Source organism: Bradysia coprophila, unplaced genomic scaffold, assembly GCF_014529535.1.
Source record: "Bradysia coprophila strain Holo2 unplaced genomic scaffold, BU_Bcop_v1 contig_138, whole genome shotgun sequence".
NCBI classification, from domain to species: Eukaryota; Metazoa; Arthropoda; class Insecta; order Diptera; family Sciaridae; genus Bradysia; species Bradysia coprophila.
Genome location: NW_023503409.1, coordinates 9,524,444 through 9,551,907, shown reverse-complemented (window position 1 = coordinate 9,551,907; position 27,464 = coordinate 9,524,444). Strand labels below are relative to the sequence as shown.

Here is a 27,464-nt window from a genome sequence, read left to right as displayed (position 1 = left end):
AGAAACAAATCCAAATTCTTTTCAACTTTGAAACACTGCACATAGATTCGATTTATGGTGTCCAGTCATTAAATGCCAATTAGCATAATGTCATAAATCTATGTATTCGTCAGGTGCTCACTACCACTTCTTGCAAACGATGTACAAACCCCTAATGCAAAGGTACGTTAAATAGAGTAAATTAGTTGAGCCAGAAACTTCGTCGAGAACAGTGGTTATGCTTTGTTGGACAAAGTATTGAAAATTTGCATTTTAAATAAATTTCGCTGATATCTGATGTGTGAAAACTAAATTATTTTAAATCTGAACTGATCCCATCCTAACGACGGAATACCGTTGGAATATCGAAAAAATTTTAATTGAAAATCAATTTTTTTGCAATTCAAAATGAAAGACAAAAAGAGTAAACGTAAGCCTGCCACTGAAGAGATCGATTATGAAAAGATGGTAAGTTGCCGAATTCATGTTAAACACCTAAATTAAATCAATTTTTCAAGTGAATCGTACCTATATGCACTATTTATGTGCCACTCATCGTTCTAGTCCCCATGATCAGTCCCTATAAAATCAGGATTAAAGCTGAAGGCATTTCGACTGAAAGCTGCATTTTGATTTTTTTTTTGTTACGTTTTAGTGCTAAATACTAAGTTCATGGCAGACAGAGGTTGGATGACCGAAATAATTCTGGAATGGAGTGATCCTTTTACAATTTTGTTGGAATCAAATCACCAGATCGAAATGATAATTTTTCAATTATCAATTATAGCAATATAGGAGGAAATAGGAAGTCTTTTAGTTTCTTCTTCGCGATTGTGATATTTGTGTTTTGTGGATCTAATGATGTGTCTCATAATTCTCAAGTTATTTTTCACCATTTCCTGAATGTTTCTATTGGAATTGATAGTTCGACTAACTTTTTGACTGTAAGTCATGGGTTTTTGCAGCCAGAGCGAAGCGAGAGCCACAATTCATACGAGTTTAAATTTTTATTGAAATCATACGTCATTTTTACCGGGGCATTTTATATACAACGTTTCGAAGATTTTCAGGGAAACTAGCAGTTCTTCTTCTTAATGCATTTTTGTGGCCATCAACATACAAAATTACATTTCATTGAAATAAATCAATAAATCATTGCCAATAAAAATAGTCCTTTGTAGGTGCAGATTAATTTTACTTAATTTTACAACTCTTTCTTTTCAAATAGGACTTAACCTATCGCCTGTTCACATTTCTGATATACGAAGATATCATTTGGGACACTGTTCTAAAGGACAGCATCGTAACATGCAGCCGATGCATCGAATCGATGAAGGCAAAGGTTTTGCAGGAGAATGTTGACTACAGCGTCCAACTATCGGAAGAGAGAGCTGCGTCTTTGGGATTAACATTGGGAGATGAAACGGCATGGGCTGGTAGATTTGCTGAAGAAGTAGCTGAAATGGCTAAAGATCCGGAATGGGAATGTTCTCATCGAAACAGGGTGGCTGCGAATGAGAGCACCTACTTTGTGGATGCAATTAGGGCTGGAGTTAGACAAATGTTGGCAACACGTCCTTAAAGGTAAATTAATCATGTGTTTTACAAGTGCTTCTCAATCTCTATAACAACAATATTTGCCTATCAACAGGTTCATGCCAATGTGAACAACGAAGCCGCAACTGATGTACCATAAACCTTGTTATACCCGCGATTTTTTTACATATCGAAAATTTACGTTACCCATATTAGCATTTATTAGCCGAGGTCAGTAATTACACGTAAATGTGTTGATTTAAGTGTAATTATTAACCTCGGCTTCGCCTCGGATCGACACCATTTGTACGAGAATTCGACCTTTCCGCATTTTATTCGAACGATCACAAATATAAAGTGGATTTTTTTTGTTACTATAACTGTTAGAATGTGTAAGACAGCTATTACAATTAAGACCAGACCTCATGTTACACTTAAATACTACAAAATTACAGAATTTGAAAATTGTTCATATCATTAATACACACAAGCTTTTCAATAAGCCGCAGACTAACGTCCTTGGTTCAAAAAACCTCACAACAGTGAGTCAAGAAGTGGTGAATCTTTCAAAATGATCGCCGTAATAGCGTCTCAACTAAAATTTCTGATAAGAAACAACAAAAGTTTGGAAGTTGGTGACGATGAGAAGCTCTAACAATGGGCTCGTGTAGATAGGTCAGCTCTGTAACAAAACAACCTATTACCATACGCACATCATCATCATTCCATTTCAAATTATATCAATGAATGATGAATGAACTCAACGGCCCAGTTCATTATCACAGCAAATACGTAGTGACCTTCGGCCGAGAAAAGCACGTGAATGATCTTTATGATGAAATCGCAAACCTAAACAGCTGTTCGAACCTTAATAAGATTTCACTTGTTCCAATTTCGAACGCCATGCGATTGATAAAACCAGAGCGTAAGCAGAACATTGTACTCTCTCGCATTGGAGTCAACGATTTCGCTTCATCTCTTTCGCTAGAAATGTACGTGAATGACACATTGTGAAAACATTATAGACGACGCATGGCTAGGAATAGTTAGAAGAGAGACGATATAGTGGTTTCTCTAAAAATATCCGGCTGTCTGAATACCCGTTATACACATCGTGATAAGAAAATGTTGAATTGTGCGGACGAACCTTTCAGTTTTTGTTCAACCGTTGCCAGAGCCATTTGGTGCCAGTGATTGTGCGTTGTATTAGTGTGCAAATTTTTAACATACCACAACAGATTGTGCCTTCTCTTCCAGTTACAAATTTTATTCGGATCCGAAAGAAATATTAAATTTTGGTTTTTGTTGCCCTTTTTTCGACTGTTCGCGGGCCGAAAAGTGATGATTTTCTAATCAGAAAGGCGAAAATTCGTTTACAATTCGATTTTTTGTTTTGTGTGTGCAAATAGGAGTGGAACCAATATTCGATCGTTTCTTTTGTTTATAAACAATATTTCGTGGTTATTAATTTTCGATTCTCTTCGGTAGAAATTATTCGATTTATGATATATATGTCCGTACAGTCTCAGAGTGCATTTCACACTGCTTAACGTACTTTCATCAAGTGAACGAAGAAAAAAATCAAACTGTGGAAAATTCCATTGGCTCGTGAGCTTAGTGTTCTTTTTATAATCGATTTTTCTGGATATTTTGTCGCTTTTTTTTCGTATTGCATAGACGTATATACGTTCTGTAACATTTAGTGTTGTCGATTTTTCGATCGATCGATTTCTTTGTCTTGTCGCATTGTCAATTAATCGTCGTCGGCGACAATCATCAGGTGTAAACGCCCTGGCAAGAATCTTAATCCAACGTAAGTATTGCCTTGATTTTAATGGTTTATTTTTAAGACTAGCGGTTACATAATACATGTTCCGAACCCACACAATTCAGCTGTAATTATAGTGCAGCTTCTTTGAATATATTTTGCGCTGGTTGGATTGTATTTAAAGAAACCACTTTTTATTTATATCCGTTGAATTCTGTGTAATTAAACGTTGTAATTGTCATCTGGTATGTCTGGTATCGACAACGACGGCACGAACAAAGCTATATGGTTAATGTTATTGTGTAGCGAATTGTATGTTACTTCTAACGAAGCAACGGAATTTGCATCGATCTCTTAGAAATGTTTAGATCGAAAGGAGCTACATAGACCCAAACGGTATACTCTCGATATACCTACGCGTTCCAATCCGTTAAAGGCTAAGCCTGTTCGTAATATCGCAGATTGATAGGAGTTCTTTTACCTTTTTTTTATTTTTCAAGTACTCGATAATGAAGTACATACAGTCGCTTACTCCTCAAAACCAGCCACTATAAGGACTTTTCAAGATTTTTGATATTCCCAGTGTTTAAAATGTCTTTAGTCATACGCGGTCGCATGTGACAAGGGTAGCCATATTACATTAATGTACCATATACCCTGGAAATCACCTGGAAATGACGAGAATATCGAAAAACTAAAATTTCTTTTAGTGGCTGGATTGCAAGCGTTAGTCGCTGTATACTTCATTATCGAGTACTTGAAAATTAAAAAAGGTACAACAAATTCTGTCGTCATATTTGATTAAAATTCCAGTTGTAGTCGAGATAAAATGATTGCTTTTAAAAGGCATGAATGAAATCAATGAGAGGTTAAACGTTTTCACAAGAAATTGTTCTACGGAATGTCCCTAAAATGAACCGATTCAACGCACTTCAAGCATGAGTGGTACTCTAAATAGGGTAAGGGTACTGAAACTGGACAGTGTACCGAACAATTTTTGGCATTGTAAAAAAATCTGGAATTTCTTTTTCACACAAAATGGTACTCTATTTGGCAGCTGTCGTTAAACGGACTTTTTTGCTTAGAATAACGTTGTGCAGTTCCACAAAACTAGGTCCCACCTTTTGGGCGGGTCAGGTCCCTTGACTGACACTTTTCTAAGTGTATTTTTGACGTATTCATGAAAACTTTTCACATTTAATACATAATATATTTACTATATTAATGACTCCAGGCAAATGACAGTAAAATTTGACAATTTTTTTTTTCTTGGAAACCATCGAGGGTAAGGTGGAATTATTTTTGACCACTTTTTGAGCATCAACCTCAAATCATAAATAAAATATGACTCGTGTAGATTACGACCCTCGCTTCGCTCTGGCCGTAAACTTCCCACTCGTATGAGCTGTCTATTATTCTGTTTGATTGCCTTTTTGTTACATCAGAGTAGATGCGAAGCTTGTTTTGTGAATGTGGAACCAGGACTTTTTCACAAAATAAAAAAGTGCGATAGATGTTCTTCTCTTACAATTTTGCGTAAAAAAAGGAAGTTCCCCGGTACTTAATATACCTTCACATGGTGACATGGTAATAAATGAATTTAATTAGTTTTTGGTTCATCGTTAAAAATAACTCAGTTTACCAATATTTTCGATAAATCAGTACCACTCTATAATGGTAAAGGGATTAAAAATATTTGTAAAAGGAGAAATTTATTGGTAGACCGAGAAAAAATAATCCCTCGATTTCCCATTCACAAAACCTTCAATCGTGAATAAAATGTCACGACTCGTGTGAATTACGGCCCTCGCTTCGCTCTGGCCGCAAACTTCACACTCGTAAAATTTTTACAATATTCATTTAATACCATGTATGTAAAAAAAATCTTCAAAAATTAGTTGAGATAATTCATCTTATATTCCCTGCAAAAATTTAACTTTTTTATTAAAATTTCTTACACTTTTTAATCAAAGTGTCAAACTATCAAATTTGTTAGTCAACTATCAAGTTGTTAGTCAACTATCAAATTTGATAGTCAACTATCAAGTTGTTAGGAAGAGATGTTTACAAGTTAAAAGATGGGCATCGAATGATGACATTATTCTTCCTACTAGTTTCATGCACGTCGAAAACAAACTTATATGATTTACCAACACTACCAAACAAAATCAAATTTCATCAAAGTAATCTTTTTTAATTGAGGCTATGATCAACAGTATAAAATCCCGTTTTTCTCGGATAGCTTCCGGAACCTTAGTCCTACATAGCCCATCTTCGAACTTAGCCTCGGGATTTTAATTCCACGTATTAAAAAAAAATAATCATCAAAATTGGTTAAAAATTACTCAAGTTATCGTGCCCTCAACGATTTTTTGTTACCCACATTTAACGTTTTTCATAGCATTTCATACATTTTCAATCACAGTGAACCTTTTTGTTACCCACATTTTTCGGTATTTTCTGGTGTAAGACCCTGACTTTCAGTCAAGGGAATAACACTTATCTCATTTTTGTTTTATGTAGGATGTGATGTTTTTAGATCCACAGGCTCTGACAGCGGTTATATGCAATTTTAGAATATTTCCTAGTCGAAATTTCTGTATAACTCGTATCGGTTTAATGGGACAACAACCACAATACCATTCATTTTGTGGGTCTAGAAGTTATGTAGAATGACAATGTAATTTGTGTAAGCGATGATGGTTCTGTATCAGAAAATTCGAGTAGACTCGATGATGGGAGACGGAGCACACGCATTTGAGAATATTTCCTGATAAATGATGAGATGGTTGCACCAAAATCTTTAAAAGTTATACCTTTCCTTTCACATACAGCAGCCATATGTCATACTTAGCAACATAGCGTCTATTACTTCCTTTAATCCGAATATTTTCAGCTGATTGATAGACAATCTTCTAATTCATCAGTTTTTTATCGAACATTTTCCCACAATAGATAACAGAAACCAAAGCTCTTCGCTTACTTTTGTAATTGCTGTCGCTAAGAGCTGACTTGATTATGTTGAAACCCATTGATGTGGATCTAATAAGTTCAGTAGTCTAGACGTAAAATCATGGAAAAGTTTTAAAAATTAAAATTTTTCTAAACGTTTTCACCCTAATTCTAATATGCACAGGAACTCAAGGTACCAAAAGAAGTAATGTTGAAAAGTGCCGTTTTCGGCCCTGAACTATATAAAAATCCAACCATCACTGTAGGCGTAGGCGTTACGAAAAAAGTTCACTAAATTTCAAACGAGTCTTCGCGACCATATGTTTTTCAATGAAATTTTTATTTAATTTTCATCTGCCTACCTCAATGTTAAATAATGTTCCCTGATGCTTTCTCTGACTGAGTTAATTAAGTATAAACAAAAAATACGATTTGTCCTACATTTTAACACATTTTTATGTTTCTAATCAGCTCGGCTTGTAATCAAAACGATGTCGTTAAATATTGAGATTCAAATCTTTTTCTTTGTATTTTCGTTGTTGTTGTTGTTGCTCATTGAAACACCACTTTTGATTGTCATCGATTGTCTTGTCTGCTAAGTATTTTTATTAATCGAGTTTATATCTGAATGTAAGTCTAAAAATGAATAATTTGCAATGATAGATCTCGTGAGCTGTGTAATTGATAGCGAATTTAAAAAAAAAATGTGTCGAAGCTGGCCCAATAACTGCGGTTTAACGTTTCGTGATTGTACAAGTAAATACTGGTTCAGGCTAGTTTGTATAAAACTTAATGTGATAGATTGTAAGTCACAACTTAGATCGAAAGGCGCATTCGGAATTAAGTGAAAATCATAAAAACCTTAGCTACAATTTAAGCTAAAATCTTCTTTCAATAGAACTTTGTTCTGGATGTTATCCCCTGTTTCTTAGTAATTATATTTATTTGCTTCACACCTTGGCCTTGTTTCTCGTATTTCTTTACCACTCGCAGGGTCAATATACTATACTGCTAAAGCCGTAAAGGAGATGCACTTTATCAAACAAATGTCACAAACAAATTCACATTGAGACCATACGTATGGGAGCTATGTTCGTCCTGTGCTAAATGTGATATGAAACAATCCTTGACCTGTCCCGTGACCAACAGAACTATTGGTCGCAATGTTGAATTTGTTTGAATTCGGTCGAATAGTTGATAAAATAAAATCCCATGAAAGGTTGCTATAAGAAAGGACCTAAAGATTTCGAGGCTTGAAATTCGAGCTGTTAAAAAAAATCTTCACGAGACAGGTTATGGAATTCGCCGTATATCGGCTTACACTTTCTACTATTTTAATCGTTACTGTTTCTTCGTACACGTGCGTCAGATCCGTACAGCCAGACCGAAGAATTCATGCGTGCCTCATATCAACATAATATTTAAATTCGAGAGGAATGGGTGTAGACAGTAAACATAGGAGAAGATAATGTATGGTTATATTGACAAGTTCGGGAATTTTTGTTTTGTTCATGGTTACCAAACAATTGTGACGTTTCCTTTTACTTTCTCTGAGTAGTGTCTGATTCAAAATCGGAGAGAATATAGGAACTTTATCGACAACATCTCATCAATCTTGATTCTTTTGATAATTTTTAGACCCGTACGAAGTACTGGGGTCTTATAGGTTTACGCATACGTTTGTAACACGTCGAATTGGACTCCCTGAGTAAGGGGAAACCTATTGTGGTTGTCTAGAGATGCCAAATCCGCGAAAAAAAAAGTCCTCTGTCCGTCTGTCTGTCTGCACGATAACTTGAGTAAAACGCATCCGATTTTGAAAATTCTTTTTTTTCCCGTTTGGTAATGTCAAAAGACAGGCTAAGTTCGAAGATGAGTGATTTTGGATCGACCCCTCTCGAGCTGTGGCTCAATAAGTGCTTTACGGTTTTTCGAAGATATCTCCGGACATTTAAACGTTAAACTTGTAAGTGATACGTCAAATAAAAGGTATTTACAATACCGATCGACAAAGAAAAGTTTATGGAAATCGGATGACCGACTCGTGAGTTAGACCTCTTGGTATGGAACAGGCACAGGGCGGCAAGCAGTTTTTGCTTGTAGGTCGGCCACATTTGAACATATTTCGTCTGTTTTAGCTTTATTAGATAGGTATTGACCGTACCAATCAGGGAAAAAAAAGTTTTTGAAATTATGTTCTCCGGAGCGTGAGCTAGGTCTCTTGGAGTGAGCTCTTATCTGGCTACTCGGCCGTACAGTGAACGTGGAGTATTTTGTCAATATCTCGAGTAAATTTTGACCGAATTTCATGAATTTTTTTTTGTTTGAAAGGTATTAGCGAATGTAAAGCGTCGGTACTATTTTCGGTTTCCTAACAAAATGGCTGCCGGCGGCCATATTGGATTTTAGTAAAATTGAAGTATCTTGGGGAAAATGGTACTTAGAGTGTTTCTGTTAACATGGAAATAATGTGTTAAGTGTGAGGGGTTTCAGGGATTCCATATATGGACATCTATATATACCTATATACAGCTATATTGAGCTATATACAGGCATATAGAGCTATATAATAGCATATTCCTCTGTGAAATGTTTATTTACAGTGAAATATAGGTAAATATAGCGGTATATAGCTGTTTAAATAGGAATTTATGAAATTTGACTTCGTACGGGGCTGTCTATATTGCCTCCGGCAATTTAATTGTATATGATAACAAGGCAAAGAGTGGATAATGTAAGTGATTTAAAAGGAAGAATAGTTTTTCAGCAGAGAAGAAAATGAAGTAAGAGAAATGAAGAGTTTCACATTAAAGGCTTTTGATACGAATAGGTGTTTCGTACGGGTCGGCGTTAGCTATGTTTTGATAACGAACCGATATCGAATGAAAATGAAATATTTTTGGAATGTTTTGTCATAGATGGAAAGCGTTGTCGAAGAACAAAGCCCATTATTTTTCTGTACATTCCACTTGATTCATCATAAATATTGTCAGAATGATATATTGCTCAAAACAAACGAGGCATTGAAAACGTGTTTTGGTCCTAGTTTTCATTGACAGATGCAGCAATCGCGATTTTGAATAGAAAAAGTTCTAACTTCATTTGACAGTTTCGAAAATTTCGTCATGAAAAAAGGACCAAAACACGTTTTCAATGCCTCGTTTGTTTTGAGCATATGAAAGTTTAAGTAATCAGTTGTGTGCTTCACTTAACCTTTTAGAAACGACTGTTGTCGACAATGACGACAAGAATAAACGGTGAGATCTTCTAGTTAGTGTCTTATGATATAACCAAATAAATGATAAACCAGACGTAGTGAAAGAAGTTGTATCAAACGTGAGACGTTCGGGGAAAAAACTAGGAAATTTCATTTTCTCGGGTGACTTAAAGCCCTTAAAGCTCTCGCTACGTCGTCGAAATGAAATGTCAAAAAAAAACTCTAGGTTAACAAATAACTATTACTTAGATAGACAAAGCCAACAAATGAATTTTGTTTGGATTGCAATGCAAAGAATTAAAAATTCCACGAAGTTGCAACAATGAATCAAATAAACGTTCGTGTTGCAAAACAATGGAATGTGAGATGATAAACAGAAGGCATATCGCACAATTGAATCGTTTTTCTTCGTTCGTCTGTTATCTTGCAGCTACTTCAAACTTGTGTGTTTGTTTTGGATAGTAAAGCAATGAAAAACGTGATAAACAACTTGAGATTTTAACGCGCCCAAATTCACTAACCGGTTCATTTCAGTCCACCCAAGGCTCTCTTTGTCACAATAAATTCTAAATGAACCGTCACATTACCTAAAGACGACTAGTACTCGTGCAATGTTGATTTTTCCACTTTACTTTGTGCATAACGATCCAATGCGAAATCAGCATTTTTTATTGAAATATTCGAATACAACGCCTTTGAGAACATTGACTAGGTCTCGGTAGCATTTGGTAAACGACAAAAAACGAGAAATTAGTTTTGAGCAAATGGTGCTATTGACCACATACAATTTCTGGTCGTCATACATTCAGTTAGAACTTGATTGTAATCAGACGGTATTGAAGTTCCATTCATTTCATTTGTTAAGGACCGAGGTATCGGGGCATAGCCGGAAGTATATCACGCGTTTTCACTTCAAAAGCAAACAAACCAAACTCAGTTGTATCCGAACAGAGCCGGTTTTTCGTTGCATCACAACTCGAATCGATTCGATTCAAATTGTTGCTTACATTTACGTCCTAAGCTCCTATCAATTGTGTACAGCAACATATTAATTAAAAAACATGTTTCCTAATCTCCCATTCTGCTATGTAAATGTGATCAATTAAGCATTTTAAATTGTTTAAATTGTCCTCTAAATATAAGTACAATTTTCTTCACACTGACTGTTTGTTCGTATTGGGCTATTTTAATTTAATGCTGTGCCTACACAACACATGTAATATAAATATAAGTGTATCAAAAATGAAACTCACATCTACTCTGACTAATATTTATTTATTTGTTTTGTGTACTTTCTGGTTAGGTATCTACCTAAAAAAAATCAATTTCATGACATCTGACATTGTCATAACACGAAACTTTTTTTTTCAAACCGAACCGAATGTATTTTTAGATTACATGTCTGACGAACGTAGTTTAGGTGAAAGAAAAATCGTCTTTGATTTATTCATTTTGCACATCGAGCACTTTTAAGTTATTCCATTATCGATCGGTTAGCTCTTAGCTTAAAAAGCGGAAATGAAAATTTTCGAAAAATTTATTTATTTTCACAAGTGTTTGTGTATTATGCTACGATAAACTTGTAATGAAGAATCTTCGGATGTTCGGTTTTAATAGCTTCACATGCTACATGCCACGAAAAGCGTCTTTTCAAGGTTCAAGCTCTACTTTCGATGTCCAGCATGTGAAATCCATTACAAAACCCAGAATCAAACTGAAAAGTTTCGTTTTAGTGTGTTTTTTTAACCTTAGCTTCGGCTCGGATTAACACAATTTTTCCGAAAACTGAACGTTTCATGTTTTCATCCCAGCTATATAAATTGCAATGCTAGGAAGCAAAATGAGAACCCACTACTACTTGGGATTATTGAGCTAGGCTTCGCCTCGGATCAATAAAAATTCCTCCCTTTTACTGTAAATTATTATGCAAACCTACATTCCATAGAAAGTAGTTCCGTTAGTTCCCCAAATAAATTTCTTGAGATTCCCTAGGAGCATAAATACTTTTATTTTGACATGATTCGGTTGCCCGTAGCAAGTTGGACACTTTTTAGTTATTTCTTCTAATAATAGACCATAGACAAAATACATTTTACTGAGCACAGACCTAAGGCTTTTTTTTTGATATTTGATCATAAATAAAACCTTTGCTCAACCAAGTAACTAAGTGAATGCATTTAGTGCAAGTGACTGCCTTTTTAATTCATCCAAGTGTAACACCAATACCCTCTCTAGCAAACAAACTTCGTTTTGACGCAGTCAAAATACCACTTTATTTTGACAAATTTGACACCAGCATGTGATGGAGTTGCCAACCCGCGGTTTTTTTAAAAGAAATATCGACATGCTCAAATTTTAGACTTTATTTCATTTTTGCACACCAAAATGACGGAGAAAAACACAAAAAAGACATCCCAATCACAAATGGTGACGAGATACGTAGTATATTAAAAAGAACATCGCGGCTCATACTTCATTTAATTTATTTTTAAAAGTGTAAAATTTTCTATGCATACACTGTACAGTTTTACCACTATAATTGTTCTTGTTTGCTTGCTAGAATACAATTGGTAATACAAAGCCATCAGAAAAATTTCGATTTATAAATTTTGAAATTGTGCCAAGCTGCGCAATTTCCACGTTTTGACATGGTTGTTTTTTAAGTGTGGCACAAGCATTCGACTAACTTTTCTTTGCAAATTTTAAGACAAAAATTCTGCGATTCCAATTTACTGAAATTAAACGTCGGCTTTTTAATACGTAAAACCTTACGAAAGAGAAACAAAAACGCAGTTTATACAGTGACGACTTTGCCTATGGCCTATGGGCTAGGTTCAGAGCGCTGGAGCAGTTAAGGGCGCTGAGAAAACAGAATAGCTATTTTCCGTGCGAAATGCTAAATTTTCTTTATGCACCTCTTACATACTTACTTACTGACTTTACTGGCACTACAACCCATTATGGGTCTTGGCCTTCTCCAACATGTTTCTCCAACCGGACCTATCCGCGGCTAACGATTCCCAACGTGTGACACCGATTGTTTGAAGATTTGATAGAACTGCATCGCACCATCTGGCCTTTGGTGCACTCCTCTTTCCTTCAGGTTTGGTTTTCAATATTTTCTTCGGGATACGATTTTCCTCCATCCGTTGCACCTCTTGCCCAATTGTTATTTTGACTCGTAAGGTTATGACTCACGCCTTCGACTCGCGTTACAACTGTCCTACTCATCAATATAACAATATTGCCAAGACGTACAACCTTATATTAACAATTATCGAATTATGCATCATTGATGTCATCTATATGAAAGTAAATATTTTTCAAGTCACAAACGCCAAAACCAAACTTATTAAGGAATAGTTATTTGTTTTCTAAGGGAGAAAATAGGAAATTCCAACAAGAGTGACATTCGCTCGACTTGTAATTCTTTTATTTTCTCCCCGAGGTGAACACATAAAATGAAGTCATAGTTGCAATGAGAAATGGTACATATCGGGACTAAAAGTCTTTTTTAGCGTGCGAAAGGTTACCCCAAAAAGACCTTTTCGTCCGTGGTACCAAATTCGTGCTACGAATAGTGTTTTTTATGTTGGACGGAGAAAAGTGCGCACTTTTTTGGCCCTAAAACTGTGGTACCCATAGAAATAAGAGTTGAGAAAATTTAAAAAAAATCACCTGCACTGTCATCAGAGAGAGCGTCAACAAAACGACATCTTCTCGCCGCATTTGAGTAGAGAAAATAAGGTTTTTCACGCTGCACAGATGTGGAAAATATACCAACAACCACCCATACATCTAATCGACTGTTTTACTATTTTTAACTGTGAACAGGTTAATGTGTTCATCAATTTCGTTGACGTCATAAAAACGTTGTATTTATTGTATGCTCAATGCTCATATACCACAACATGTATACAATACTCCTAAGAGCCTTTTCCAAATTTCATTTTGCGTGTTATCTAGGTCAATCGACCCTACCCTTACACGTGCGTCTGTCTTTCTTCAGTATTGTAATAATTATACTTGCGGTAAATAGAAAATCGGCTGAGATAACAAGGTCGTTTTCGGCTGCGTGTATATATGAAGACGATACAAGTATAAAAACATGCTAAAATCGGCACAGCTAAAGAATATTTAATGCGAAGAAAAAAAAACGAATTTCAGAATTGTGAATTTTCGTCCGCATTGACGTCATTACATTCGTTAAGAGAGAGACCAGATGATTATTTATATAATGTTCTTGGATGGAAAGAACGAAATTCTCAACGAAAATATTTTCATTCTGCTACAGAACAATTCAAACAGAATAAACACCACACCCATAAGGGATCCACCATAAACCCGTCCCCATTGAGCTTTTAAGTAAGATAATGAAGGGAAAGGGCTTTTGCAGTGGTGGAATAATCCGAATAATGAAAAATACTTTTGATGCGAATCTGTTAGCTCACAAAGAAGACAGTTGCAACTGAATTATTGTGTAAGTGTGTGTGTTTTGGAGCTAAATATGAGGGAGGCACACAATCGCTGACAGAAAACCTTATCAAAACGATCTCTTATCACAGTTGGTATACTTTGAACTTTAACCTTTCGTTTGATGTACAAATTTTTGAACTAAACTGGAGACGTAAGTTTGCCGCATTAGTTCCAAATTGTTGATTCTGAGTGACAACAAAAAAATGAACGTAGCGACTGTCGACGCAGGCTATTTTTAATGTACACTTTTATGTAAATATAAAGCACATCATAAATGTAGTTTCAGCACAAACTCTGAAAACGTACATCCACACTTATTAATACACTTCGGCTTATACAGTTTGGTAAGCTTATATGGGTACGGTATTTACCCAATAAATCGATCTCGGTAAACAAACCTTCACTTAGAATCTTACGGGTTATTTGTCGAGACTAGTTGGTAAAGAGGGTGGTTGTATAGCAATACAAAAAACGTTAAAAATGCCGTATGCTCTGTAACAAGGGTATCAAACGATTCAGAATTCATCATAGTCCGAATCTTCCATATGTAGGTGGCAACCTTTTTAAGTAGACTTTCAGCACTTGTTCAGTTAAGAGTGACATCGCCAAGACTTCAGGTGATTGGGGAACAAGCGGTCTCCGATTTTAATGAGTGATAGCTCATTCGATTCGTCGTTTAATTCTAGCGAACACGTATCTGCCATTTTTTTGAAAAAAAATTTACTTTCTGTGAAAAAGGTTCAAAAGTGAGGACATGTCAGAGGGTAACGAAAACAGTTTTTTGGCAATAACTCAAGAAACAATTATTTTAAATTATTGTAATGATGTACGAATGTTGGCCTTGGAAAGACCTACAGGTAGAGTATACGCACAGCTTGGTGCGAGTATATCCGCGAGAGTTATTACTAATAATATAGTGAATGTTCGGAGAGTCCGCCTTCTCTGCAGCTTCTATGTTCCGCGGAACTGAGTATGGGGTGTTGTAGCTGGCCTCACCCACTATCGTCCCACATATAAATGAAACCAGTACTTTTGTGCTGCAAGCCTACCGAAGTCTTGTAAAAAAAGTTGGTGCCAAAATGCAGATTTTTTCCTTCTTTCTGTGGGCCCAACTGCTGGAACAGCGTCTGGAACGCTTCTACGGGAGTAATTTCATATCATCTACTATTCTGTTACCTTATACGCTTCGCTATGTCGCGGAAAAAAAACGTTACAAAATATCCAGTGTTAGTAATATCAAGAGAAAAATTATTAAATTTTTCTCGGCGGATTTTACTCAAATAAAGTGTCAGCGTGTAGGGCATGATCTCAGGACTCCGGAACAATAATTAGTTTTTTATGTGGAACAATATTTGCTACGGGATGGGAGTTCGGAAAACCATTTGCTCTCAGTTGATCATATCGTTTTTCAAAACTTCCATCCCGTAGCAAATATTGGTCCGGTTGAAAAACTAATTACTGTTCCGGAGTCCTAAGATCATGCGCTATACGCTAACACTTTATTTGACTAAAATCCGCTTAGAAAAATTTAATAATTTTTCACTCGAATTACTAACACTGGATATGTTGTAACGATCTATGTTCGCGACATAGCGAAGCGTATAAGGAAACAGAAGGGTTGGACAACGGCAGTCACAGAGAACGGACGTGTTTATGCGTTGCTCTCTAAAAGTGTTTCTTTTGTGTGGCTGTGTGTGAATTCATTTTCGATTTTGTCTAATTTCTGTGCCAACTTTTACGGCTTTGGTGTTTTTATTTTGCTGTAATGTTTAAATGGTGAAATTATTTTAAAGGTTTTATTAACGAAGTCAAAGTGTTGTTCTCGTAGGTCATTTTCTCTTTGATCAATAAAGTCGTTCTCGCCTCATTGTGCGATATCAACAATTGTGTTATTTCCTTTGTTATTTAACATGTGCTTCGTGGCGTCGGTTTACGGATTAACAATCGACTCTACCAGAAGCTAATGCTAAATTACGTGCTCGATTAATGTACGAAAATGACACATTGCCGTATGGCATCTGGCAGTCAATTTTAGTGCAGGTAAGGTACAAACGCTTCGGGTTCTCATTTGACACCCCAAAACCACATAGCAAATTTTTACAAATTTGCTGTGGTACAATCCCAAGATACAGAAACTATCTTGTACTCCAAAATGACCGCGAGGTTTAACAGATCTATTGATTGATACGTTGTATGGATGTCAAGGGATATGACGAAATACGAATCATTCAAACGCTACAACCTGCAACGCCAGAACGAGTTCAGTCACATGGTGGCATGGCGATTTATACGAAGAGGCAACTCATGGCCTATGGTGATTAGACACTTGCTATTACCTAAAACTAATAGCCGTAACCGTAACAAAGTCGGAAATATCAAAAAACCCAACATTCGCTTTCTCCATAAAAGAAACCATATCGACATAATGTCAATAGTAGAAAGAGCTACAACATGACAATGTTGATAGCGCCATCTTTGGGAAAATGTACAGGTCAATTAGTGATGGTTGTGGTATTCGCATACCACCCACGGCTTGGAGAATTCACAACGTATGGGACGTTAACACACGGTCGATTTGTGAACAATCTAAGTCGGGAGAGATATGATGTAAAATCACAGTCCATATGATCAAGAGACTTGTACAATAGCACAACAGGCCCATCTGAGGCTTAGGTGCTGGGCTTACACCCTCCCATCTAATCTAATCTAATCTAAGGAAACAGAATGGTAGACTATATGAAATTATTCCCGTAGAAGCGTTCCAGACGCTGTTTCAGCAGTTGGGCGTACAGAAAGAAGGAAAAAATCTGCATTTTGGCACCAACTTTTTTTTACAAGACTTCGGTAGGTTTGCAGCACAAAAGTACTGGGTTCATTTATATGTGGGACGATAGTGGGTGAGGCCAGCTACAACACCCCATACTCAGTTCCGCGGAACATCGAAGCTGCAGAGAAGGCGGACTCTCTGATCATTCACTATATTTTTAATAATAAATCTCGCGGATCTACTCGCACCAAGCCGTGCGTATACTCTACCTGTAGCTCTTTCCAAGGCCGACATTCGTACAACATTACAATAATTTAAAATAATTTTCTCTTGAGTTATTGTCGAAAAACTGTTGTCGGTACCCTCTGACATGTGTTCACTTTTGAACACTTTTCACAGAAAGTAAATTTTTTTTTTCAAAAAAATGGCAGATACGTGTTTCCTAGAATTAAAAGGCGAATGCAACGAGCTATCACTCATTAAAATCGGAGACCACTTGTTCCCAAAGTTACAAAAATCACCTGAAGTTTTGGCGATATCACTCTTAAAAGCTTTACTGCTGTCTTGTGAACGAGTGTGATGGAAACAACTGATGATGAATAGTTTTATGTACTATTCTAAGACCGCCATCACACTCGGAGGTCGAAACAGAGTCTCTTCTTTTAGTAAATTCACTAAACATGAACCATGGGAAAGGGAAAAGCAATTGCTTTGTTTGTTGAATGATTATGCTCTCGCTTGTTAAACTAATAGCCTCGCGCTGTGGGTAAGCCTTAGTGTTGTTTATAGTCCGTTGCCAAATCGCAACGTAAAAAATGCCGCATGCTCTGTAACAAGGGTATCAAACGATTCTGGATCAGTGGGAACAACTGATGATGGCTAGATCACGCTATTCGCTGACCTCCACTGAATCCCGAGGTCGAAACAGCGTCTCTGCTTCACTGTTTTTCACTTCACGTGATCAAGTTGGATAAGGGAAGAGCTGTTTGCTCTGTTTGTTTGCTTTTTGGCTCGATTTAGTATAAATAGCCTCGCGCTGTGGAAGACATTTGATGAAGAAAAAATGATCGGTCAACTAACCATCCAATAAACCGCGAGTTGTCCTATGACGTTGGTATATGGGACAATTCACGATTCATTAAATTTTTATGAAATCGGACAACGCACAGTTCACGTAGGTTAACTCTGAATTTTTATTAATTAATTAACTTTGTTAGACGAAATCGCCAATAATTAATAAAATTAAAGCCAATTAATTAATCGATAGTTAAATCTTTAACATAAAAGTGGTTCCATGTAACATAGTTCCAAAACCGCTGAGAAATTCAAGTTCAAAGTTGGGATTTGTCAACTCTCAATTGGTTACGTTTTTATGTGAGAGTTCCCAGAACGAGACAACGACGAGTTTGGAACAAAAATCAAACAAGACTATTTCGTCATCCTGCACAATAATCACAATTTTCTCTGTTAATGTTAATAGTCTTTGTTATGCAATTGGTTTTGTTGACTTCAATTAGTTGTTATTCATGAATTGTAATTTTGTTGGCTCGATTCTACGTAAGAAACTACGTGGCAAAGTAAGAACCAATTCAACGGTGATATTCATCTCTGACGGAGTTAACCTATGATGACGAGATATTAATGATGCCAAGCGACATACCAGGTGTGCCGAATGTAGGTTCAATCTTACTTGTTTCTTTCATAGATCCAAAAATGTAATTTCTAATTAAATGTGGGAAATCGACTCGACTCCTCTGCTAAATGTTCTTACTAGTCTTCTTGATTAAAGTCTATTACAAAGGAGATGTTTGTTCAGGTTTTTTTTTGTATTGATACAAGCACACGGTGTGGTTGAACAAAATTTAAATAAAGTCGCGACACCATCTCTGATTTTTTTTCATATTCTTATTGAGGGACTCGAGTACTATTGGGAACCACATTCTGTTCGCGGATCTATCCAGCCGTTTCGGAGAACCGGCACTCATGGCCGTGCGGAACCGACGAGTCAATTTGAATACAGATTGTTATCGCAACGGATAGAGGGACTAATTCTAAGCTAATTTGTGTTGAAATGGCTTCCCTCGACAATGTGACCACGTAGCTACAGCCAGCATAAGTCGAAATTTCGACATTTTTAAATCGTGATATGTCCAAGATAAATAGAGTTTGAAACTTTTTGAATGGCGATATTGGTAGATGATTCCATGCTCTATTAAACGCCCGAGAAAGGATTTTAAAAAAATTTGTCTGAATTGTACAATATTTGAAAAATGGTATTTTCACCATCCTCGGCAAAACTTGGACTCATCTGTAATACACAGGTATACACTTTTTGCCACAAAACAATATTGCCTGAACAGCCTGCAGTCTAAGCTTTACAACGATACCATACTTGCCATACCAGTCTCACAACAAGTATCTGTTACGACATTTTGTTTGTAGCAAGGTCACTATACGCCAAAATTTTCGATTTATCATCTATCTTCAAGTGCCCGTTCCTTTAGGATGAATTAAATTGTTATCCATTCCTCATAAATAAGTGGTTTAAGTTATTTAAAGCATTTTTTACGATAATTACGTATATCTGGAGTCGATTAAAGCTGTTCGTTAGCCGTTAGAGGAAATTTACCCCAAAAATATGTTGAAATCAGCTTTAATCGACTCCAGATACACGTAATCATTGTAAGAAATGGTTCAAATAACTTAAACCACTTATTTATGAAAAATAGATAACAATTCCATTCATCCCTAAAGGAACGGGCAGTTGAAGATAGATAATAAATTGAAAAGTTTGTCGTAGAGTGACCTTGCTACAAACAAAATGTCGTAACAGATACTTGTTGTGAGGTTGGTATGGCAAGTTTGGTATCGTTGTAAAGCTTAGACTGCAGGCTGATCAGGCAATATTGTTTTGTTGCAGACAGGGTCAATCTGTGTATTACAGATGAGTCGAAGTATCGCCGAGGATGGTGAAAATACCATTTTTCAAATATTGTACAATTCAGACAATTTTTTTTTAAATCCTTTCTCGGCGTTTAATAGAGCATGGAATCATCTACCAATATCGCCATTCAAAAAGTTTCAAACTCTATTTATCTTGGACATATCACGATTTAAAAATGTCGAAATTTCGACTTTAGCTGGCTGTAGCATGCAGCTACGTGGTCACATTGTCGAGGGAAGCCATTTCAACACAAATTAGCTTAGAATTAGCCCTATATACATTGCGATAACAATCTGTATTCAAATTGACTCGTCGGTTCCGCACGGCCATGAGTGCCGGTTCTCCGAAACGGCTGGATAGATCCGCGAACTGAATGTGGTTCCCTATAGTACTCGAGTCTTTCAATAAGAATATGAAAAAAATCAGAGGTGGTTTCGCGACTTAATTTAAATTTTGTTCAACCCCACCGTGAGCATATACCGGTTCCGAACCAGTAAAACCGATTTTTTTCAATTCAATCCAGTGAACACTACTTTGCCGTGTCCCTATAACTTATTATTACGGCTTAAGTATTTAGAATCAAAGTCAGGTGCATCACTCTTGTTCTATTATATAAATACGCAACACATCAACGTATCTATCAAAGTGAATGGCAATGGCATCCATTTCCTGATGTTAATGAATTTTATTTTTAAATGAACCCATTTTCACTGCAAATTTGTAATTTTGTTTTTATTTACATTTCATTTCAGTTTTCATTCATCGGAGCAACGAAACAAAACAAAAGCAATACACATAGTGCAGAAGACAGCCTATCAGCTTCACTGAACGTTTTCCAGTAATAATTTTCAGTTTCGCTGATATCGTAATAGTTTTACGTAACAAATGTGCTATCGCCGGTTTAATAATTAAGCAACAAAAAACACGGCGAAACAACCATTTGCGGAACATTTAACTTTAAAATCGAAATTGAAGTGAATAAGAGACAATTCATAGAGACAGCGCAATACGAACTCCATTCAAAATGTGCTTTGACGGAGGATTCTGACATGCCTTATTAGGCGGAAAGTGATTTTTATTTTGTTTTCATGAATCCATAGTGAAGAAGGACTGACGAAGCAGAAGAAGAGGAAAGAGATTGCGAAAGATTTTTTTTGGAACATCCAAGCTAGTTAAACAGTGAATTGTCTGTCGGAAATAAGTAGTACAACCAAAAAAACAACCAATAGCGATATAAGGTGGTGCATTACCGAAAATAAAACAAAAAGCTTGGTGACGCCGCGAGCACTAAAGCGCCGGTCATTAATGCATACAATCAGGAACAATTGTATTTATGAATTTGTAAAACTTTGTCTACGGTATACGGCTAGAGATCCGCGACTAAGATCTGACGTATGGTCTGAAAATAGTCGTAATAATTGTGGTGAATTAACGGGAGGTCACATCAGAAGTATTTTTAAATCGATTTTCTTGGCTAATGCACAACGTAAACCAATACAAACTGGATCGCTCGGTTTGTGTGTTATTGTAAGCCAAGAACAGCAGCAAGAACAACCACAACAACAACAACAACAAGAACATCAGCGCCGATTGAAGGACATTGTTCAGATTGATCGTCTCTACAATCAGAAGGAATTGAGTTTTAATTGAGCGGAAACTTAGCGAAATGATTTTTTGATTAAAAAAAATATTTTTTTGTTTTCGTTTGATTCAACAGAAATTATAAAATTCAATTCAAAATCATACACGGAGAGAAAAAGCATCTAGGATATCCGCCGCACCTAAAATAAATAAAATTTCGTGTGGTTGTTTTGGTTTGGTTTTCTTAAATTATAATGCGGATATGATGATGATGATGATGTGCATACGTGTTTGAGAAAAGTAAATTAGGAAGAAAAGTTCGAGAGTTTTTTTTTGTGTGTGTGGATTGGCGCTAATTTCAATTTCCGTCCATGATCATTGGCCTAGCGAAAATATTGTTATCGGAAAATACGAAAGCCGTATTTACACTGAGTGCATACATTTATGGCAAATACTATACAGCAAAGTGGTCATCGGTATTGTAACAGCCAGAAACCGGAAGATCTTCCGGGTGATAAGTAGGTCAATTGGAGGAGTGGGTGCCGATCGTATATCATACTGATTTTGGCGTCTCGTTGGAACACTGTAAACTGAAACGTTCAACGTAATAGAATCGACAAGACAAAGTAAAAAGGAAATTTAACAAATTGAAGATGGAAGTCAGTGACAAAAGGAACGATGATGATGACCCTCCCGTTAATGTGACGTACCACAACAACAATAACAACGACAAAATGACAATCAAAAACAATCTCCTCTGTCCCAATGAGGTCACCTTTTGCGATCTGTCCGATGGTGACAGTAGCATTGGTAGTGTTTCCGGAACACACAAGCAACGGCGCCGTCGAATCACTTCAACTGACACCGATGTTGACTCGATTATGTCGTCTGTGCAACATAAAAACAAACCGCCACCGAAAATCCCGGATGGTGGATACGGTTGGGTGGTCGTCTTCGCATCCGTTATAGTGTCATTGATAGCGGATGGAATTTCATTTTCGTTCGGCCTGTTGTACACCGAATTTTTGATTTATTTCGGTGAATCTTCGTCGAAGACATCGTGGATTGGATCGATATTTTTGGCAGTGCCTCTGCTGTCCGGACCGATAATGTCGAATTTGGTCGATAAGTATGGATGCCGAAAGATGACAATCATTGGCGGCGTTTTATCCGGTATTGGATTCGTACTGGCCTCAATCAGCACATCGATTGAAATGCTTTACTGGACGTTCGGTTTTATTGGTGGCCTTGGGCTTGGTATTGGATATGTTACGGCCGTTGTTTCGATTGCCTTTTGGTTTGATAAGAAACGAACGTTTGCGACTGGAATCGGCGCATCCGGAACTGGTATTGGAACGTTCCTGTATGCCCCGTTTACTCAATGGCTAATCGAAACACTTGGATGGCGTGGAGCGTGTTTAATATTAGCTGGGACGCTGTTCAATATTTGTGTTTGTGGTTCACTGATGCGTGATCCGGATTGGATGATTGAATCGAATCGTTTGGATAGCCGATCACAGAGTATGCAAACATTCTCGAATTCCAGCGTTTGTTTGGATGAAATAAAGAAAATGTTGGACTCTGGCACTGCCAAAGAGACGGTGCTAGACACACTGGTTACTAATTACAACACCGAAGCCAATCAACAAATTCCGGGTAAGTTCTCATTTCCGATTTATTTTCATAAAAGAACAATTTCGGCTTCTTGTACCTTATTTTGCCAATGCACAGCCTGTTCCAAAGGCACATAATTTACTAATTGCATCATGTCTTCTATATCACACAGACCCCGATGAGCATTTGACGAAAAAGTATCGAAGTGAGCTACTTCTTCCTACCTACTTGGGAGCTCCCGATTTCGATGCCAGCGGTGCTCCACAGTACGGCAGCCGTCGATCACTTCGGAAAAAACCGGAGGAATTGATAACGTCGCGGAATGACATGTTGGCCGTTGCAATACCAATTCCACAGGTCAATTCAACGAAACGCAATCTGGCCAGCACCGAAACACTGAACGCTTCGGAGAAGATTTCATTCAATGAAAATGGACATTTTGCTGATCGATTGAGTCTGAACATGTCTGAGCCTGGCGATCACGAATTTGATCATCTCAATAGTAACATCAATACCAGCCGGTTGTCGCTGCAGTTAGAATCACCCGTCCACAAAACCGATGACATGCGTAACAGTTTTCGTGGCAATTCTTTGGACATTTTATACGAAAAACCGACGGAAAAATCGACTACCCAGTCGCAGCAACTGCATGACATCACCATACCAATTCCATCGAAAAGAGACCATTACAAAGCCAATAAACGTGCCCATCCGTTGCAGAATGGAGATTTGAAACGGAACACCCATCTACGCTATTCCAACTATTTCCGAAACATGCGAATCCATCGGAATTCGATTCATTACCGAGGAGCTATGCTCAACACACATCGGTACAGGCTGAGAGCGTCGTCTTGTCCGAACATTTATCGGAATTCAATGACAACATTAGCTTGTGAAGCGGAAGAGGTATGAACCGTATATATGAACAGCAGCGTTGTTGACTGATGGATGAGTGAACATTTTCCTTTGTCTAACTTTTCAGAAATGGTACGACAGTTTCGTCGACATCGTAAAATCCATTTTCGATTTTTCTCTGTTTTTGGATCCGAAATTTGCATACTTTAGCGTTTCAACCTTGCTGCTGTTTACTTGGTAAGTTACTTCAATTGATCCGAGGCATTCTTTAGTGGAATGGTAAAGTGTTGCTATAAAATATCGTCTGATCAACAAACAGGTTCATCGTTCCATACTTTTATCTGCCGGAATATATGCTGAAGTATGGCTACACGGAGGAGGATGCGGCTAATCTTATATCGGTGATTGGTGTGTTCAATACCATTGGCATGATTTTCCTCGGCTGGACCGGCGATCAACCGTGGTTAAACATTCCAAAAACATACGCCGTGTGTTTAGTCGGTGAGTATGGACATTTGTGCCGATGTCATGCACAATCAGAACGTAGTTACATTCAAGCACCCTCTGAACATTTGTTTGTTGTGCTTGCTTGTTACTTTAACTCGTTTCCTCATGTCAACAAATTCCTCATTTTTCCTCCATTCCGATTGCAGTGTGTGGAGTTTCCGTCGGCCTGATGCCAGTGTTCGTAGAGAATTCTATTCTCATGATCGCGCTGGCAATTTTATTCGGTATCACGTTTGCGAGCTCATTTTCGTTTACGCCGATCATTCTGGTCCGATTGGTCAATTTAGATGATTTTACGTGCGCCTATGGACTGGTTCTGTTGGTACAAGGTGTTGGAAACTTGGTGGGTCCACCAATAGCCGGCCTATGTTTTGAATTAAGTGGAATGTAAGTACAGATTGTGGCGTTGTTGATGTTGGTTTGTGTTTCATTTCAATAGAAGAACATACTGGTATTCATCTGTTATCGATAACGACGACAAAAATAATGACAAGCTCTGGGTAATGTGGTCCTTTATATGGGAAAATACATGTTAAAAAAATTGAAGTACAAGATTTGAAATCAACCGATTAAAAATACTTTGATTGATGGAAGTAATAGACCCGATAATAATACTGGAGATATGCTTGCCGTCTGTAACGCCTTAGTATTACCTGCCTTCTAATCTAAGTGGTCTTTTCCTTACTCTTTGTCAATAATGGAAATATTTTGTTTTTCAGATGGGACTATGCTTTCTATGCTGGCGGATTTTTCATATCACTATCTGGAGTATTTGTCTTCATCACCGGCATTCTGGAAGATCGGGACGAAGAGAGCGACGATAGTATCGACGATGAAAATTTTAGCAGTGATAATGAAAAGTGATTTTGTTTTAGTTAATATACACAATCCATTGGTTAGGTAGGAAAAGATAGGCAAAAAGGAAAGAAATTTTTTGTAGAGCAAAAATGTTTAATTAAAGGAAAAATTTTACCTTTAGATTGGACATGGACATTAATTCAGATAAAAATTTATAGAAAATTTTCTGTAAAATGTAGAACTCCGGCGGCCAAGTCATTTTAATTTTTACCTTTCAGAAATGACAAGGAGATACGATCCTTGACTAAAATAGTGAATCTTTTGTTAAAACAGGTGAATTAGAAAATTTTGTATCCAACGTCAAGCGATACTTCAAAAAAAAGCAACAAATTTAATGAATCTATCGCGATACGCCTGTTGTTTCTGAAAAGTTGTGGAATTTGGTTTGAATTTGGATTTTATTTTGATGAACGGTGTCCGGTAAGTGATTACAATTCATTAATAAAATAGACGCGTGATTCGCAACACTAATCACTTGTGGCACTGAGACCGTTCAATATTTTAGTGGTAACGTCTGTCATCATCCGACACATTTTTTATTTATTCCATTTTTGTCGAACATCAGTTGTGTAGGGTGAGTGTACCGATATTGGGACAAGAATGAGTCTCAGACACTTATTCTTCTCTCATTCATATAAAAAACAGTTTATGGATGGAAGAACAATCGGTATAGGAGGACTGATTCCTGTCCGAAGATTGGTACGCTTACCCCAATCATTTCATTTATTTTTACACGGTAAAACGAAACATATACTTCCACAACAAAGCGATGGGATAAGTATATGACGGTAAAACGGCGGTGAAATTCAGCCATTCAGGCCGGAACCGTCTCACTCATCTCTTTGAATCGTTTTCAAAAAAAATTCTTTGTTCATAGTCGTGGATGTACAATCTCTCGCAATTATATAATTAGGGTTTCATGGGATTTTCCTTCTAATTTGAAGGGGGACAATCCTACCACACAAAATAGTGAAGTAATTGAATGTAAGACGAAAGGAACAAAGAAATTATTCGGTTTTTAGGTTGGAAACGTTTGTTGAGTAGATTTTAGATAAAACAAATTTTGGGACGAAATTTTTCTTTGAAAATGTTTTTTTGGTTCCAAACAGAGACAGAGTTTTGCGATTTAGTAGGAAGACGCGGGGCCTATTATTGGGAATTTTATTTATGAAAATTCGGAAAAGTTCCGAATAATTCTGAAAACGTTCCGCAATCTTTTCGGAATTTTTCCAAATTTTCAAAATTAAAGTTCCCAATAATACAACCTGTGGTAGTGTCATATGACGAAAAAGATGTCCGAGAATTCTGAGCGTCTTCCAATTTATTGGTGTCACCTTCAGATACCTTACATCATTTTCGATGGAAATGAAAATCGAAATCTTCCCTCTCGCTCACAACTTTCTCTCCGTTTGCAGTTTAATTTCAGTTTTTTGGAATGGAAAACGACGAAAGAAAAAAAAAAACTAAAAAATTTTGTCTGTGTACTACAGGGTTCTATAGACGTAATTGTATCTTAGGCGAAGGATTTTTCGTTTTTAGATTAATTTTTTTGTGCTAATTTTTCTCTTAACTGTAAAAAGTGTACTTATGACCCTTGTACTTAATCTCTAGATGGTAAAACTTTTAACGATTTTCAACATTTTACTAATTTTGTTCATTGATTTATATACTAAAAAAAAACCACTGAAGTGTGTATAAATGCACATTACGATGTGCACGTCGATACTTAATATTAATTTAGGAAATTAGAGAGAGGACACACAATTATTATTACTATGCAAAATATATTTAAAAAGTTAAAACAAAAACTGAAACTGTTTCAATTTGACGCTGTCGTTCTTGTTTCTGCGAAGCTAAAATATAGAAGAAAAAAAAATATTTCCCAATTTCCCTAAAATTTTGGCTTTTCTAAAAATGTTGCTAGAAAATCGTGAGAGAGATTCTTTTGAAAGGTGATCAAAAACCGAAAACTTGCAGTTTTCTTACAAAAATTTCTCCAGTTACACGAGCCGTACAGGGTCTTGTGGGGTGTCATGAGAAAGGTAATCACACGTACTGTTGAGCCGAATAGGGACTTATCGAGTTTAAAATTCATTGACACTGAAATATGTGCAGCTGAAGTTTTCAACCGAAGACTTGCACTGTTCTTACTGAAATTTCTCGAGGTACACAAAACGTACATGGTCGTGTAGGGTGTCATTTGACAGGTAATTTAATGTGTTTTTGGGCCAAATAGGGTCTTATGTGGTTTAGTTGCATCTACGTTGAAATAGAAGTTGAAATGTATAGGTGTACATATTTCATCATAGATGCATCTGATGTTTTTCCGACGATTAATAAAAGACGCCAAATTTGGTTCAACGGTCTTTTGCTCGAATCATCAAGTTTGAACTCCGCCACGAATTAATGA

General features: G+C 36.8%; 2 protein-coding genes across 2 annotated transcripts; both read left to right on the top strand.

The window, feature by feature from the left end:
• Window positions 1-357: 357 nt before the first annotated feature.
• Window positions 358-1,962, top strand: LOC119074056. Its single transcript, XM_037180008.1, has 3 exons — window positions 358-447; window positions 1,208-1,563; window positions 1,631-1,962. Exons 1-2 carry the CDS (start codon window positions 388-390, stop codon window positions 1,559-1,561), a joined length of 414 nt encoding a protein of 137 aa, XP_037035903.1. The 5' UTR covers window positions 358-387; the 3' UTR covers window positions 1,562-1,563; window positions 1,631-1,962.
• Window positions 1,963-2,655: 693 nt separating this feature from the next.
• On the top strand, window positions 2,656-26,862 carry LOC119073995 (monocarboxylate transporter 14). Its single transcript, XM_037179922.1, has 7 exons — window positions 2,656-3,328; window positions 20,392-22,876; window positions 23,007-23,740; window positions 23,817-23,926; window positions 24,009-24,190; window positions 24,343-24,583; window positions 24,916-26,862. Exons 2-7 carry the CDS (start codon window positions 21,874-21,876, stop codon window positions 25,058-25,060), a joined length of 2,415 nt encoding a protein of 804 aa, XP_037035817.1. The 5' UTR covers window positions 2,656-3,328; window positions 20,392-21,873; the 3' UTR covers window positions 25,061-26,862.
• Window positions 26,863-27,464: the final 602 nt, after the last annotated feature.

Coding starts and splice junctions, on each gene's coding strand:
- LOC119074056 (XM_037180008.1), top strand. CDS start 388: ATGAAAGACAAAAAGAGTAAACGTAAGCCTGCCACTGAAGAGATCGAT. Junction 448..1,207: donor AGATCGATTATGAAAAGATG/GTAAGTTGCCGA, acceptor CTTTTCAAATAG/GACTTAACCTATCGCCTGTT.
- LOC119073995 (XM_037179922.1), top strand. CDS start 21,874: ATGGAAGTCAGTGACAAAAGGAACGATGATGATGACCCTCCCGTTAAT. Junction 23,927..24,008: donor ACCTTGCTGCTGTTTACTTG/GTAAGTTACTTC, acceptor ATCAACAAACAG/GTTCATCGTTCCATACTTTT. Junction 24,191..24,342: donor ATACGCCGTGTGTTTAGTCG/GTGAGTATGGAC, acceptor TTCCGATTGCAG/TGTGTGGAGTTTCCGTCGGC.